Raw genomic sequence first — 17,129 nt, 5'->3', positions numbered from 1 at the left:
AACTTCTACAGAAGTATTTTATTAAACCCTATTACCTATACGTCTACATACAGAGTAATGAATGGAGATACTTTTCACACCTTTAAGAAACAGCAAGTGATGAAAGTGAATTCAATCTGACCAGGAAAGAAAGAAAAAGATCGGATTTGGCTTTTCCACACAGACCTAAAAACATAACTTTACTTAAAATCCAGATGATACAGTTTGGCAGCTTCACTTTCCCAACATCTCACTGATGTGTAACAGTTGGAGCATGTGTGTGATGTCTACAGTGGCAGTGTGGTGCAACTCTCTGGTGTGCACTAGTGAACTGCACTGTGCTGCTGTAGAGGGTCAGGATCAAACCCAGCAAAGATCATAAAACCACATAAACCACATTGGTTTATGTGGTTTTATGATCTTTGCTGGTTTTTTTAATCATAAGTTTCTCTTTCTCTTTCTCTTTTTAATCATAAGTTTCTCTTTAATCATAAGTTTCTCTTGAAAGTTGATAAGTTTTTAGCCGCCTAAAGTAAAAACTAAACACGGAGAGGCAGCGTTTAGCTACTACGCTGCTCTTAAATGGAACCAGTTAACAGAGAGCATTAGAAGAGCTCCAACACTAAACATGTTTAAATCTAGACTGAAAACCTACATGTTTGATCAGGCTTTCAGCTCAGTTTAAAACACTGCAGCTCCACACACTTTTATTCTGTAACGGCACTTTTATATTATGTTTTATTCATGCTTTATTCTTATTAATTCCTTGTTGTTCTTTTACATGTTTTTAATTTAATCCTCTTTGTTTTAATCATGTTTTAATCAATCATGCTTTATTCTTATTTTAGTTTTTATTTCCATTTTTACTGTTAATCTTTTACATGTTTTTTTTTATTTGATTTCTCTGTGTATTTTCTAACTTGTAAAGCACTTTGAATGACCGTTGTGTATGAAAGGTGCTATATAAATAAACTTGCCTTGCCTTGCCTTGCCTTGAAATATAATTTGGTACCAAACCAATGTTGGATAAAAAAAAATCAGCTTATAAATGTTAATGATGTGTCATTATTTTTCCTGTGCTGTAATCTTTTTTACTTTGCTAGTGCTAGTAGTAAAAGACAAAAAATAAATGATGTGTGAGAGTATGTACTGGCTTAAGAGCAACGAAATCATAATAATGCTGTTTGCATAATACTGAGCCATTATTTGTTATTATTTATATGGAGGTGAAATCTGGGGTTTATAAATTGCCAGAAGCAAATCCTTAAATTTCACAAATATTCAAATAATTGTGTAAAACTGGCATTACTACATGATTAGACAGTAAGAACCAGGATTATGTAATAAAGAGCATCCCCTTGTGGATGTATTTGACATTTCTGAATTACTGAGCTACTGCCATACCCAAAATAAACCAGTAAAAAAAAGTTGAGGAAACAAAATCTCAGTTTTTCTTGTGTCCAATATTTATTCTTGTGCAATTTGTATCATACATATTTACAAAGTTACTAAAACAGTCCACATTCAGTCATATGGCTTCATTATTCATTATTATTACAAAATAAAAACAACACAATATGCCATTAAGTGTGTGTGTGTGTGTGTGTGTGTATATTTATATGTATATGTCTATGTACAGTATATATACTTACATATGTCAAAAGTTTGGACACACCTTCTTATTATCTAACAATATATTTTTTTTTTCTTAATTCATAGAAAGGAACACATAAGGAATCATGTTGTAACTTAAAAGTGTTAAACAAACCTAAATACTCTGTAAAAAGCATTTAGATGCTCTTATCTGGGGAGTTGCTGATTAACTTATCCTGTACAACAGAAGAAACTCTTGCTCTTCCTTTTTTTGGGGGGCGGACCTGATCACTGCCAGTTTCATCCTGCAATTTCTGATGGTCTTTGCAACTGCAACTGAGGATCCTTTTGAAGTTCTTAGTAAACAAATAAGTGTTTAACAAACTAGATATGTTTAATATTTTACATTCTTCAAAGTATTACCTATTGCTTGGATTTTCTCAGTCAGTTTTATGAGGTAGAGTCACATGGAATTCAGGCTTTCAGTTAACAGCTGTGCTGAACTCATCAGGGGTTAATTACTTGAATTTCTTGCCTCTTAATAAAGTGTTTGAGAGCATCAGTTAAAGTAAAGTAGTGAAGAGGTAGAGTTACAGGTATACAGTGAAAAGCTCTATTTGAGTAACGTTCTAATCCAGATTATGAGAAGCAAGAACTACTCAACTAAATAAAGAAAAAATACTTTAAGAAATGAAGGTCAGTTAATCTGAAACATTTCAAAAACATTATGATGAAACTGGCTCTCATCAGGACCACCCCAGGAAAGGAAGAACAAGAGTTCCCTCTGTTGCACCGAATAAAAAACCACAAGTTAACAGCTCCCCAGATAAGAGCACCTAAAAGCTTCTTCACAGAGTATTTTGGTTTGTTTAATACTTTTAAGTAACTACATGATTCCGATTATCGATAAAATATTGATATTTTTAATGAAACATAGGCACTCCTTACAACTTGCCCCCCAATCTGACTTACTAAAGGTACTGCTTCATTACTCCACATAGCGGTGCTATAATAAACCTGTGGTGAAGAATATTGGTTATTAAACTCTATGAAACTGACACCAATAAATGTATAATTTCTGATATTTACTTATTTAGGAATACTTATACTTCTCAGTAACACATATGCTAAAGAATTGCCTTGTGATGTGTATATTGAATATGTAGGGCCCAATCCCATTTTACCCCTTGACCCTACCACTTACCCCCACCCCTCTGTAGGGGTGTCCCGATTCTTGTTAGGCTGGAGGGGTAGGTTAGGGCAAGGGATAGGGCTTCATAGGGAGGGATAGGCCCTTCATACAGAGATTTTTCAGATGCAGACTTCAAATCGAGGGTTATGAGAATCACTGGTAAAAAAAACATAACAAATTTAAGAATTTTCCTTGTTAAAAGTGACGAATAGTAATTTATTACCATACTTTAATGTGTAGTTTCAATGTTTTATGGCCAAATTCTTCATAACAAGCATATAAAAAGTCACTAGTAGTTTGTCTCAGTAGTTAGCTAGCTAGCTAACTTTCTTGTTCCACCTTAAATGGTGCAACAGACGGCAGGCGCTGCATCATTTAAGGTGGAATGGAAAAAAGGAATTAAGAAATGAACAGTAATAATTAATTTCTGCCCCCACTTTCTGATAACATGCAATAAAATATGCTCTAAAGTTAACTAGTAAACCAACAGCAGCAGCTAGGTTACTGAACTTAGTGCTCCTGATGACGTAGCTGGTGATTGAAGGGTTGTCCCAATTCTTAGTGGGAGGATTTCACCCCTTACACTCGAAAGAAGGGGTAGGGGTAAGTGGTAGGGGTAAGTGGTAGGGCCAAGGGGTGAAATGGGATTGAGCCTAAGGTTATCTTGGTTATCGTTTGGCCACGCCCTCCTCCTTCCCTGTCTGGATCTAGTCCATTCTGACCAGGTTCTAGTAGAGATCGTTCATAATCTCCTTAAGCAAAGGATGGAGGCACACGTCCAGTTCAGTTTTCTTCATCAGGTGGATAATACGGACGTGGTCGGCCACCAGGGGCCGGAGGTCTGTCATCTTCTGCAGCAGTTTAGGAAAGAGATAAGGAGAATCTGGGTGAAGAGCCTTCAGCTGGAGATCCAGAGCCTGTAGAACCTCGTCCTGAAGTGCTTCAATAGCTTTAGCGTTCAGCAAACCGGGTCTATCTGCAGGTGAGGAAACACAGCAGAGCTTTAGAAACACTGACGACTGACATGGAACGCCACAAGTTTACACTACATTTCGACTTTCAGACTGGTCAGATGGTTAGATTCTTCACACAACAGAGCTTGTGGTTGTGGTTTTTAACTTTACACAATGCAATATGACTTACATGGTCCTTCATAGGTTACAAGTAAAACGATCTGTCTCCAGGAGGAACCCACAGTGAGTTTGCCAACACTCCAGAAGCAGTTTTTGTTATGGAAGCACATGTGGGAACTCATGTTTTGTGATAAAATGTGCTTTTAGAGAGCAGACAGATCTGTCCTCCTGGTGAGAGGTGTAATTTGTGACCATGTCACTGATCAGTGCATAATGTCGACCTTACACCTAACGATTTTCAAGCGATTTTTCTGTCGCAGACAAATTTCCAGAGTCGGGATAAAATCACGAGAGTCTGGTTAGAGTCGAGCTGCAATCAAGTCGCGGTCGTGTCACCTCAATGGTTCAGTGTAACAGACAAACCAAGTCTCCCTGAAGCTGCGGGAGTCTTTCGAATTTCGGTAGTGGCTCCCTGATGCCCTCAAGTCACATATAATCTCCCGGAATTCAGAACGAGTGCCCCAAACGCCACACAGGCGACAGGCTTTTTTTCACTAATCGCATGTGGGAAGGAGAGAGAGAAAACAGAAAGGGTTCTGATTGGCCTATTCTCTGCAAAGAGTCTGTGAGACAGCCAATCAGTTTTTAGTGTGGGCGGGCAGTGTTTTTCCACCTCCCGGACGGGATTTGTTCAGTGAGTGAGAGAAAGCAGATCATGGCGGAGGCAGGGAAAACAGAGGCAGGGCCTTCCAAAAAGAACAAAGATAAAACTCATTTAACCTCTGAATACTCTAAATGTAATTAAAAAAAAGTAAAATAATTAATATAAAAGTAAAGTTTCGTTATCCTTTGGTGTGTGTGCAAGTTTTTTTTTGTTTAGTTTTTTTGGCCGGGGGGGGGGGGTGGGGGAGTGGGTAATCTCCCTGAAATCAACTTTTGCAACCTGGGATGTCTGGTGTAAGATGGTTATGATTGAAAGTTTCAGTCACTCGGGTTCGCGTCTTCGCGCTCCTATAAAATCAACCGCATTTAATATTATCGCAAGTCTATTCACTGACGTGAATAATGTCAACAACCAATAGGAGAAGAGCTACAGGAAGAGACAAGACTATATTTCACCTTATTTTTAATAAACATGTTTATACTAAAAAGAATGTATTACATGCCATCCATGTGTTGAGACAGTGAGACTTGGTCTGTTTACAAAATAAATCTTTGAGATTATGTAAATATTTGAATGTGTGTTTTAACTAAAAATATTTACATTTCAGTAATATTGTATAAATTAAGTAATTGTATTTAGGTAATATTGTATGCAGAAATTAAGTAAAGTTTACTAAAAGAAAGGATTGATTCAGCAAAAATAAATAAAGTACAGTTTACTAAAAGAAAGGATTGACTGAAGTTCAGTCTATGTAACATTTAAGTCTTGAAACCAAGTTGAAGTTACTTAAATTTATCTGAAAATAAATGTGCTTAAGAAATTATATACTGTACCTCCACAGAGGATGAGGGCAGCGATGAAGAGTGCCAGGTCACAGTCCTCCAAATCCAGGGTGTTGAACTTGGTTGAGAACTCAAATTTGGGCTCCATCATCTCACAGAAGGGCATCCTGATGCTCTTCAGAAACTCTCGGGTTATGAAGATCTTGCCGCAGCCCATCAGTATTCCGTCCTTGTTGGTGAAGTTCACCATGCGGATGATCAGGGCTTCAATGGCGCTGTACTTCAGCATGGTCACCTGGTCGTTAATGTCCAAGTCCACGAAGCCCGGGATGCTCTTGGCGAACTCCGTCACCTGCTGGACTCCTTCCACCTGACGGAACTGGACTTGGCGGAAGAAGGACAGCTCCATCTCGCCGGTGGGCTCTGGGGTCGGGAATGGGGCCACGGGGGCCCGTATGCTGTTTAGAAGCTCCTGCGCAGCTTTTAGCGATGCCATGTTGTGGACGATAAAGGGCTGGAGGAAGAAAATGAGTACTACATTAGTACTACAGCCCTTAAAATAAAGGTGTTCCAAATGGCTCTTTGGTCCACCTTAGTCAGACTTCACCTCTTTTTAAACTGCTGCAGATGCATCATTGCCGAGTAGCATCACAGCGCTAACACTGGGAGGAAAGCGCCGCGACTCGGTTCTGATACATCAGCTCACAGACGCAGCCTTGTGCTGACCCACATCACCCTAGGAGTGATGAGGGGAAAGAGCGCCATCTACTGTACCCACCCAGAGAGAGCAAGCCCAATTGTGCTCTCTCAGGGCTCCGGCAGCTGATGGCAAGCTGCATGACCGGGATTTGAACAAGCGATCTCTCGTTCATAGTGGCAGGAGCTCAGGAGCTTAGTGAACTCCAGCACTGTGGTATCGTGATAGGATGCAGCACCTGTGCAACAAATCCAGTCGTGAAATTTTACTGCTCACTAGTAAATATTCCACAGCCAACTGTCAGTGATATTAATTTCTCTTTGATCGCTGGATTTAGCTATATTATTACATTTTTCTCTTCCATCTTAAATGATAAAGCCTCTGCTGTTTGTTGCATCATTTAAGGTGGAACTAGAAATTTGGTAGTAGATATCTACTGAGATTCACTACAAGCAATTTTTTTAAATAAGCCATAAAACTACACATGAAACTACACATTAAACTATGGTAATATAGTGGTTACTGTTACTCCCTTTGGAGTGTGTCTCTCAGCTTGAAGGGCCATGTAGCCCTTCACCCTACCCCACAAGCCTCACAAAAATCAGGACACCCTTCCCCTAGGGAGGAACGCTTAAACACTTGCAGGTTGTTATTAGCTAACTAATAAAATCACTAGCAATACGTGAAAAAAAACTTAAAAGTCTAGTATGATTCAAGTTTCTAATGGGATAAAAACATCACTCAACTAATGCTTTCTTATACGCTTCATCCTATTGAAGTAGGGCAAAATAAACCTCCTTTTTATTATGATAATCGACCAAAAGGATAAACAAAAGGATACTCAAAAAACACTCAAACGCATGTCAAGTCATAATTACGACCTCCAAAGTCGTAAGTAGAAATTTCTAAGGAGGATTGAAGGCAGCAATAAGAAGTTTTGGGAAGCTGCAAAGTCTTGAGCTAACTGTTTTTGGCAATGTTACCGTATATAGTCGCTGTCCAATGAAAAAACACTTATCTCCATTTTTGTTGATTTTTAGTTTACTACATAATTTAAACAGACAAACTGTTCCTTACACTGTGCCAAAAATTCTTGATGAATGGACCAATAGAAACTATCCAGAATGACCTGAAATAAACTCTTCTTACATTGACTTCCATTGAAAGTTTACAAGGTTTTTTCTCTCTCCTGTAAAGTTGCTGTTTTAGAGATAAGTGTTTTTCATTGGACAGCGACGATATAATACTGGAAAACAATCATTCCCAATTATTCACAGTTTCAACTTTCAGAGCTAATAGATAAAATCAGCATTAATCTTACTGAATATTCCTCATCCTTCCCTGATAGGATGTCCCTGGCCTTGTTTTTGGTCATGGGGAAGAGTTTGAGGTAGGACTGGTATAAGTGTTTGGCGAGAGCCTGCAGTTTTGCCAACTCCGGGTCCAGCTGGCCCGCGTCCGAGCGGAACTCTGCGATCAGCCGGTCCCGCTCAGCGAGGGGCGTCCGACCAAAACGAATAGCTGCAGGGAAAGAGAGAGAGAGAGAGAGAGAGAGAGAGAGAGAGAGAGGTTATGAGAGCTTTGCTCACCATCTGCTCATAGACACACCTGGTGGGATGAGTGTACTGTACGAGTGGGAGAGGTTCTGCTTCTGTGGGCTGTTTTTCAGAAAGACACCTGGGATAACATAGCAACAACTGCCTAGCAACCACATAACACACATCACAACCACCTGGATTACCACTGAAACCACTTAGGATATGATAGCAACTGCCTTCCCAGCTGGCATTTCAACATTGAATCAATCCCACAATTTTTCAGAATTTAAATAACTTATCTTACTGCATTAAAATGGTTTTGTATCATCTACATGTGTAGCCCGTATACAGGACAAGGCATTTTAAGGGGTTACATTTTTCTCAGTTGATTTGGTGCATTTCTCACATCAGGATTTACATTGGCATCACAACATGTGCATTTCTCAAACTCAAAAAAGCAAAACTCACTGAAATACCTGCAAAAGCTCGTAACTCACTTAGAATTCTTTGTTTTTGCTTCAAAAGCAAATTTTTATTTCAATCAGTTTGTCAGTGCCATCAGAATGTCTAGTCTGTGTGTCATTGCCTATGAACAAGTCAGTCAAAATACTTAGTCATGTTATCAACAGTGTACAGTGCAACAGTGTGAGTATATTCTGATGGAAACAAACTTTTGATTCGAATCAAATAAATTAAAATTGTATGTGTTACACACAAAAAAACTTACACAAAACATAGTTAATCATGACTGTATGTGGGAGACTGACAGCAAGAAGTTAGACTGTACTCAACATTTTTCAAGTAATATTCTTTTACTGTATTGTTTGCACTGCAATTTGTTTACAAAAATTTAGAAATTCAGGAAAGACAGATAACTGTTTGGCAGCACTTTATACAAAACACAAAGAAAAAACTACAAAATTAGAAACTTACTGGAAACATTCAAAACAACCTGAGAAAACAACTTAAGGAGTTAGGGTTAGGGTTAGGTTAGTGCTTTATTTTTTATGCATTCCCCTGCGATGCTTTTGAACAATCGAAGACAAAGTTGTTCTTCCAATATTTGGCTGCACCCGGCGAGCAGCTTCAGCCATTTTAAGACCAGGATTTTACCAACTTTACCAACAAAGTTTTATAGAAATGTTTAAATTATGCCTGAGAGATTATGACAACCTGTTCAGTACTTTTGCATGTAATGACCGAGGCAATGACCTAAATGTTTTGGAGGGAGGACAATTGCATGGATATACAGTACAACACATTTTGATGAGCACGACATAAGCAATGGATAATGCAAAAAACAGCTGAAAATTGTACATGAACATTAGCATGACTGACAAACACATTTGCAAAAGGTCAAAAACAATAAGAAATGCAATTGTGATGTACACAAGTGACACAGAGATGTGGAGATTGAATGAACTGTTTTGAGAATTTCAATTCTGATCTGAAAAATGTACCAAACCAATTGAGAAAAAATGCAAAAGGAGCATAATTGAGTTGATGCACATTTGTATCAAATAAAACTCTATTTATTTAGAGTATCTACAGTGTAGAAAAGAATGAGAGTTCATAAAGCGAACCCTAATTATAGAATATTGTAATCTTACGTACCCGTGTGTGACATTCCTACTACAACACACTTCCTGAAGCGACAGAACTGACACTTGTTGCGGCTCCTTTTGTGGATGCGACAGTTCAGAGAGCAGTATTTATACGACAGCTTTAACTGAACGGTTCTCCGGAAAAAGCCCTGGAATAAAAAAGGAAGATATGCAATAATGTTAAAATGTACACATCCTCGCTTCTACACACATTATCAGTTTTTTTTCAGGACGCTGACCCATGAGGTGTTTAAAAACTCCAGCAGCACTGCTGCATCTGATCCACTCACTGTACCACCAGCTTAACACACACTAACACCTCATACACCACCACCATGCTAATCACTGCTAATCACTGCTGTCTCTGATCCACTCACTGTACCACCAGCTCAACACACACTAACACCTCATACACCACCACCATGCTAATCACTGCTAATCACTGCTGTATCTGATCCACTCACTGTACCACCAGCTCAACACACACTAACACCTCATACACCACCACCATGCTAATCACTGCTAATCACTGCTGCATCTGATCCACTCACTGTACCACCAGCTCAACACACACTAACACCTCATACACCACCACCATGCTAATCACTGCTAATCACTGTACCACCAGCTCAACACACACTAACACCTCATACACCACCATCATGCTAATCACTGCTAATCACTGCTGTATCTAATCCACTCACTGTACCAGCTCAACACACACTAACACCTCATACACCACCACCATGCTAATCACTGCTAATCACTGCAGTACTGAGAATAAAGGATCCACCACCCAAATAATATAATAATAATATTTTCTCTCCTGTGGGGTTCTGAGAATTGAAGAACAGGGTGAAAGGAGGAAAATAATAAAATATACAGAGAAACAGATACAGAACTACAAAATGTCCTACAGATAATGGGCAGAGAGACAAGGTCATAAAGTTATGCTTGATTGGTGTGCAGCAGATAAAATATTCTGGGATGAAAGCCCAGAAAATCATTTCAAATAAAAGCTCAGCCTCATAGAGTACCTTTCAGGTCTTTCTATAACAAACCATTTACAATATCTACCAATACATATGAATACAGCTACTATAGGTCATATTACATAGAACCAGCATTACAGTACCTTACATCCTTCACATACGTGGACTCCATAGTGGTACCCAGAGGCTTTATCACCGCAGACTCTGCACTCGATGTTTTGTAAAGCACTGGTCACGTCTTTGTGGAGCTTCGCGTACGAGAAAAGGCTCGCTGGAGGCTTTCGGCACATTTTTCCAGAATCTGCACAAGGACAAAAAATACAGAGTAACTTCCTGAACTGCACTGGAACATTTAGTACATCCAGCAATGCATCCATCAGCACAGGGATCAGCACAGGGATCCGCACAGGGATCAGCACAGGGAGTAAAGACTTTCAGCCTCTGTTCTTCTTTTTAATAGACCATTTGGTCTAAAATAAGTCGACACTAAAAACACTATTTTAGAGCAGAGACAGAGCTGAACCAATACATCACACAGAAAACAGACAGACAGACATACATACAGACAGACAAACAGACAGACAGACAGATAGATAGACAGACAGACAGACAGACAGACAGACAGATAGATAGATAGATAGATAGATAGATAGATAGATACAGACAGACAGATAGACACACAGACAGACAAACAGACAGACAGTCAGACAAACAGACAGACAGACAGACAGACAGATAGATACATAGATAGACAGACAGACAGACAGACAGACAGATAGATAGATAGATAGATAGATAGATAGATAGATAGACACACAGACAGACAAACAGACAGACAGTCAGACAAACAGACAGACAGACAAACAGACAGACAGACAGACAGACAGACAGACAGACAGACAGACAGATAGATAGATAGATAGATAGATAGATAGATAGATAGATAGATAGATAGATAGATAGATAGATACTGACTGGCACACAGATAGGCCAGTTAGACACAGACAGATAGAAAGACAGACAGTCAGATAGATAGATAGATAGATAGATAGACACAGACAGACAGACAGACAGACAGACAGATAGATAGATAGATAGATAGATAGAGATACGTTTATCATCTTTGATCATGTTTATTATAACACTGTATAAAACGACAGGTGCTTAGTGAATATGTGTAAGGATAAAAACTGTGTGTACTGATTTCATCTTAGTAATTAAATTAAAGTAATTAAAACAAAATGAAATATTTTGATATGTATTAGAATGAGATGAATAGAAAGCTGTGAGTAAATGCTCTTACACAACGCTATCTTCCACTCCTCCCGAGACTCTTATCAGGGATAGTTTATAAATACGTGTTTTTATCTCATAATTAACCAGAACACTTTTGTACATCCTTGAACTCCAGGCATGCTTGGCATGCTTTCAGTGACAGCTGGCAGCCTGCCAGATTCAGATAAGCGAGCCTTTCTCATAAAAGCGTGATGTTCATTTCTAATAAAAAGATAAAAGTGTTTATGTTGGGATGTGAGTCTCCAGGATATTCAGCAGAGTAGCAGAAGGAGAGCTGAGGTTCAGAGCTAGCTCACAACAGCTGATCATAGGCCTGAAACTGTTTTTAAAATAATATTATAGTTTTAAGACTGTTTTATGCCACTGATCTAATAATGAAATACACTGCCTGGCCAGAAAAAAAGCTGCCATCTGGATGTAAGTAAGTAAATGGTGTGGGGTTAATGATGCTGCAGTTGGTCTGCAGGTTTAGGTTCAGCAACAGTATGTGCTGAAAGAATGAGGTCAGCTGACTACCTGAATATACTGAATATAGACCAGGTTATTCCATCAATGGATTTATTTTTTCTTTCCTGATGAACACGGTAATATTCCAAGATCACAATGCCAGGATTCATGGGGCTGGAATTGTGAAAGAGTTCAGGGTTCAGGGAGCATGAGATCATCATTTTCACACATGGATTAAGAGAGTTCACCACAGAGTCCAGACCTTAACCTCTTTGAGAATCTTTGGGATGTGCTGGATGGAGAAGAGCTTGTGACATTGCAGAAGCTTATCGAAACAATGCCACAGAGAATGTGTGCAGCAATCAATGCTAAAGGCACTCCAACCAAATATTAGAGTGTGTGACCTTTATTTTTGCAGCTACGCCCTTTAAAGCATAACAAAAAATAAAATAAAACCACTGATTTTATATGAAGCTGCCATTTTTGCTCATTAATGACAGAACCTGATTGATATAATTATTATTTAAGAAAAAGGATGATTTACAATATATAGACAATAAGCAATTGGGAATCTTTCTATATTACGACACCAAATGGAAAAAAAAGAATAATTCAGTTTTACATCTAATTTTCTATTTTCAAAGTAGAATTTACCCTCAAATTGAACATTTATGGCTACAAGATGTAATGATAGAAAAATTCCTCCCCAAAAAATAATCTTTCCTGGAATTTATATTGTGAGGGGCCAAAACTTAGTAATATTAATAGGCATTTTTGGTGTATCCCTAATAAAACCAATAGGCAATATAAAAGTTAGCAAAAAATATCCAGGGTGTGTCCATATATTGTACAATATATATTGTCAATTAAATGCTTATCGTGACAGGCCTAGGTAAGCATTATCGGCGAAACATTTAGCAATTGAATTTTCTCTGTTTGAGACTAATTTTTTTTTTTTAAGTTTTAGGAGCAAAACTTTGTGGAGAAATAAATAAAAAAAACTTGAAACAAAAAAAGGATTTTTTTATTTTTAATTTAGCCTTCAAATGATGAAGTTTTACATTTAATTTCGTATTCCCAAATTGAGCTTAAAATGGTCTGAAAACTGAACTGATAAATATTTCACTGACCATTAACCTGCTGGATATAGGAGGTCAGTGCTGTTTCAGAATGACTCAGTGGTTTTACTGACCAACCTACTACTGACCCCAGGTCTCTGAGAGCAGGGGGCATCAGTGATGCAATCACTTTTAAAACACTGACTGATAGAGTGATGATAAAGTTTCTTAATTATTTTTAAGATTCTTTACAGTTACACCTGCTTTTGTTGGAATAACTGTCTCTATTGTGTCTGCTGTAGGAATATGATTGCATTCAGTGACAGGAGCGCTCATCCTCTCATTCCAAAAGTACTGGATGGGGCTCCATCATTCCAGAGAACACAGTTCTACCTCTGCTCCACAGCTCAGTGCTGGGGGCTTTACACCCCTCTATAGCTCATCCCTGGCTAATATTAGACATATTGGCAGTATTTTTTTTTACCAGATTACCTTCAAATGTGCGTCCACAAAAAATTTGATTTTTTTTCATTTGCTATAGAAAACAAGCAATTTGGACCTTTTGTTATTAGTACATCAAATGAAAAAAAATAATAATGTTTTACACCTAAATGGGACAGTTTCTTTATTAGTACACAAACAAAACACTTAATTTTCCATTTTTAAATTAGCCTCAAATTGAAAACCTATTTTTTGCTACAATACGTAAAACAGAAAAAGCAAAAAAAAAAAAAAAAAAAAAAAAATCCAATTGAGTGATATATATATATATATATTTTTTTTTTCATGAAATTTAGATTGTGAGGGGCAGAAATGGAAATAACTCACTCAATTGGATTTTTTTTCATTAGCTATAAAAAACAACCCACTGGGACTATTTCTTTATTAGTACACCTAATTTTTTATTTTCAATTTAGCCTCAAATTGAAATTTTTGTTTTCTACAAGATATAAAAAATACAAATAAAATTTGGAATTTTTCCCTAAAATTTATATTATAAGGGGCATAAATGAAAAACTAGAAAAAATAACTTAGAAATGGGCATCTGTGCATTAATTTGAATGTATGTCTAGAAACATTCAGACATTTTATTTACTATAAAATAATGCATTAATTTGAACATGTTTCCACCAAATGTTTTCATTAGCTAAAGAAAACCACTGGGACTATTTCTATAGAAAACAAACAATTGGGACTTTTTAGTACATCATAGAAAAAAAAAAAAAGTTTTACACCTAATTTTGTATTTTCAATTTAGCCTTAAATTGAAAACATTTTTTTGCTACAAGATAAAAATAGGAAACAAATAGAAAAAAGTTTTTTTGAAATTCAGATTAAATAAAAATCTAAAAAATTAATTGTGCTAGAAATGGGCATCGGAATCAATTCATTCATTTAGAGGCGTGTCCACAAACATTTGGACATATAGAGTACGTTGATATGCCACATGTCATGGGACAGCAACCAGTTTTTACTATAGAAAACAAGCGATTGAGACCTTTCATTCTTAATACATCAAATGGGAAAAAGTATATTAGTAAATTAGCAAATTAGTACATTAGCCTAAAATTAAAAACCTTTTTTCTGCTACAAGATGTTCTTTTTTATTTTTAGATTTTTTTAATTTTACAAGATGTAAAAATCCATAAAATTTAAATTCAGACAGTTTTTTTTTATTTACTATAGAAAACAAGCAATTGGGACCATTTCTTTTTTAGTACACCACATAAAAAAGCAACTATAACATTTTAAGTTTTACACTTAATTTAATATTTTTAATTTACCTGCAAATTGATTTAACCTAATTTAACCTCCTATGATGTACTGTATTTCAGACCTGGCTCAACTCCTATAATTCACATTGCCTTGTTTTATTAGTTTGCTGTTCAGCAGTGTTTAACCACACTCACAAGATAACACCTCACAATGTATACACTTTTCTCTAATTTATTTAATGCTTAGCTTTTATCATATTTTAAGTAACCCTTATAATGAAACGTGCCTGATCTGAGCTCCCTGATCAAATCAGACCCATTAAACTCAATCCAATCATCACAATTATCTGATAGATAAAGATGATACAGAGTTTACGTACTCTTAGCGTTTTTCCTGAGATGTTGATCACGGTTAGGTGTAGCTTCACTGCTGGTTCCAGGTCCATCAGAGGAGTCTTCACTAGACGTCCTCGAAACGTCCAGCGCTGGAAAAGACGTCTCATCAAACTCGCAGGCGATGGCCTCGTCCAGGTCCAGCTGACTCAGCCCCAGACTCATGCTCCACGCCTCGGCGTGACCAGCGTCCGAAAACATCGTCCACCAGCCCGAGAACCTGAGCACAACACCCTGCTGTGCTTACACACTTTCACACACACACACACGGATCCTCAGCCTGGTGAAGAACAGGTCAATGATTGACGTCGCTCGCTGGGTTTTAATGACTCCTCCTCACTGGATGATCTCAAAGGTCTGCTTTTTAAACATTAACCTGCCTCACATTACCCGCCGTCAACACATGAATCTTAATTTGATTGAGTGTGTCAGTGGTCATAAAGGTCAGCTGATATCCAGGGCCTGGAGGGACACCCATTCAGTGGCACACAGGAGGCAAACGATGATATTAAACTAATCAAGTCTGATAATCTAGTCATACTTAACGCAGAGCAAAAGCCAAACTCAACAAGCCAAATCCCCATGTGTGGAATAATAAATCTGTATGGTCTAAAAATTCTATTATTATTTGGTTTATTAGAACTAAAAAGTTGTTCACGCCCATATTTATAGTCACTATAAGATCAATTTTCAATGGCAGTAATAAATTGATTTTTCAAAATTTGCCTTGATCACATTCATTTGGTAAATAAATTAGTTTAGAACCCTTCATGCTTTATTCTGTGTACATTTTTCTCACTGGGTTACCGGAATTATAAAATCATTTAAAAGTAGTAATACTATTGGATCATTATCAAACATTGCTTAATATTTTGTATTTTTATAAAATGAATCTATCTATCTATCTATCTATCTATCTATCTATCTATCTATCTATCTATCTATCTATCTATCTATCTATCCGTCCGTCTGTCCGTCCGTCCGTTCATCCGTCCGTCCGTCCATCCATCCATCTTAATAGTCAATCCATCCATCCATTCATCAATATCTATCTTTTTGCACTATACATCTGTCCATCCATCCATCCATCCATCCAACAATATTTTTTTGCCACTATACAACAGTCCATCCATCCATCCAACCCACTTATCAAACAATATCTATCTTTTTGCACTATACATCTGTCCATACATCTCTATCTGCACTATATGTACTGTACATCTGTCCATCTAGCCATCCATTCATCCATCCATCCATCCATCCATATCTATCTGCACTATACGTACATTTGTCGATCTATCCATCCATCCATGTTAATAGTCAATCCATCCATCCATTCATCAATATCTATCTTTTTGCACTATACATCTGTCCATCCATCCATCCATCCAACAATATCTTTTTTTTGCACTATACAACAGTCCATTCATCCATCTATCCATCCATCCAACAATATCTATCTTTTTGCACTATACATCTGTCCATCCATCTCTATCTGCACTATATGTACTGTACATCTGTCCATCTATCCATCCATTCATCCAACCATCCATTTATCCATCCATCTATCCATTCATCCATCCATATCTATCTGCACTATATGTACATATGTCCATCTATCCATCCACCCATCCCACTCATCCAACCATCCTATTTATTCCATCCATCCATCCATCCTTCTCTATTTATCTGCACTATACATACATCTTTCCATCCATCCATCCATCCATCCATCCATACAGTATCTATCTGCACTATACGTACATCCATCGATACATCCATATCTACCTATCTACACTATACGTACATCTATCCATCCATACATCCATCCATCCGGCCATCCATCCAACAATATCTATCTTTCTGCACTTTCCATCCATCCATCCATCCATCCATCCATCCATCCAACAATATCTCTTTTTGCACTAAATGGTAGGAATGAAGGGTTTTTCTAAAATTGCATCAATCACATTCAGTGGTAAATAAATTTGTTTAGAATCTATTCTAGAATCTCTTCTCTTCTTTAGAATATTCTCTTTTTATCTGCACTATACATACGTCTGTCCATTCATCCATCCATCCATCCATCCATCCATCCATCCATCC

The 17,129-nt window shown here is 37.5% G+C and overlaps 1 protein-coding gene across 2 annotated transcripts; it reads right to left on the bottom strand.

Annotated features, from left to right (window-relative positions):
* Positions 1 to 1,423: 1,423 nt before the first annotated feature.
* Positions 1,424 to 15,674, bottom strand: LOC103026166 (peroxisome proliferator-activated receptor gamma). Of its 2 annotated transcripts, XM_049463146.1 has the most exons (6): positions 15,011 to 15,674; positions 10,258 to 10,415; positions 9,133 to 9,271; positions 7,302 to 7,501; positions 5,335 to 5,797; positions 1,424 to 3,740 (listed from the first exon to the last, which is right to left on the bottom strand). In XM_049463146.1, exons 1-6 carry the CDS (start codon positions 15,222 to 15,224, stop codon positions 3,493 to 3,495), a joined length of 1,422 nt encoding a protein of 473 aa, XP_049319103.1. In that variant the 5' UTR covers positions 15,225 to 15,674; the 3' UTR covers positions 1,424 to 3,492. The 2 variants fall into 2 exon arrangements, with proteins under 2 accessions (XP_049319103.1, XP_049319104.1); XM_049463147.1 differs by lacking the exon at positions 15,011 to 15,674 and having other exon boundaries at positions 10,263 to 10,397.
* Positions 15,675 to 17,129: the final 1,455 nt, after the last annotated feature.

This window comes from Astyanax mexicanus, chromosome 13, assembly GCF_023375975.1.
Source record: "Astyanax mexicanus isolate ESR-SI-001 chromosome 13, AstMex3_surface, whole genome shotgun sequence".
In the NCBI taxonomy this organism is placed as follows: domain Eukaryota; kingdom Metazoa; phylum Chordata; class Actinopteri; order Characiformes; family Acestrorhamphidae; genus Astyanax; species Astyanax mexicanus.
The sequence above is the reverse complement of the archived record's forward strand: the minus strand, read 5'-3'. Positions and strand labels throughout refer to the sequence as shown.

Bases quoted from the DNA above. Each gene is read 5' to 3' on its own strand.
- LOC103026166 (XM_049463146.1), bottom strand. From the start codon at position 15,224: ATGTTTTCGGACGCTGGTCACGCCGAGGCGTGGAGCATGAGTCTGGGG. The intron at 10,416-15,010 runs GTACGTAAACTC...GTCCTTGTGCAG, and splicing joins TCTCAGGAAAAACGCTAAGA to ATTCTGGAAAAATGTGCCGA. The intron at 9,272-10,257 runs GTACTGTAATGC...TTTTTATTCCAG, and splicing joins ACGTATGTGAAGGATGTAAG to GGCTTTTTCCGGAGAACCGT.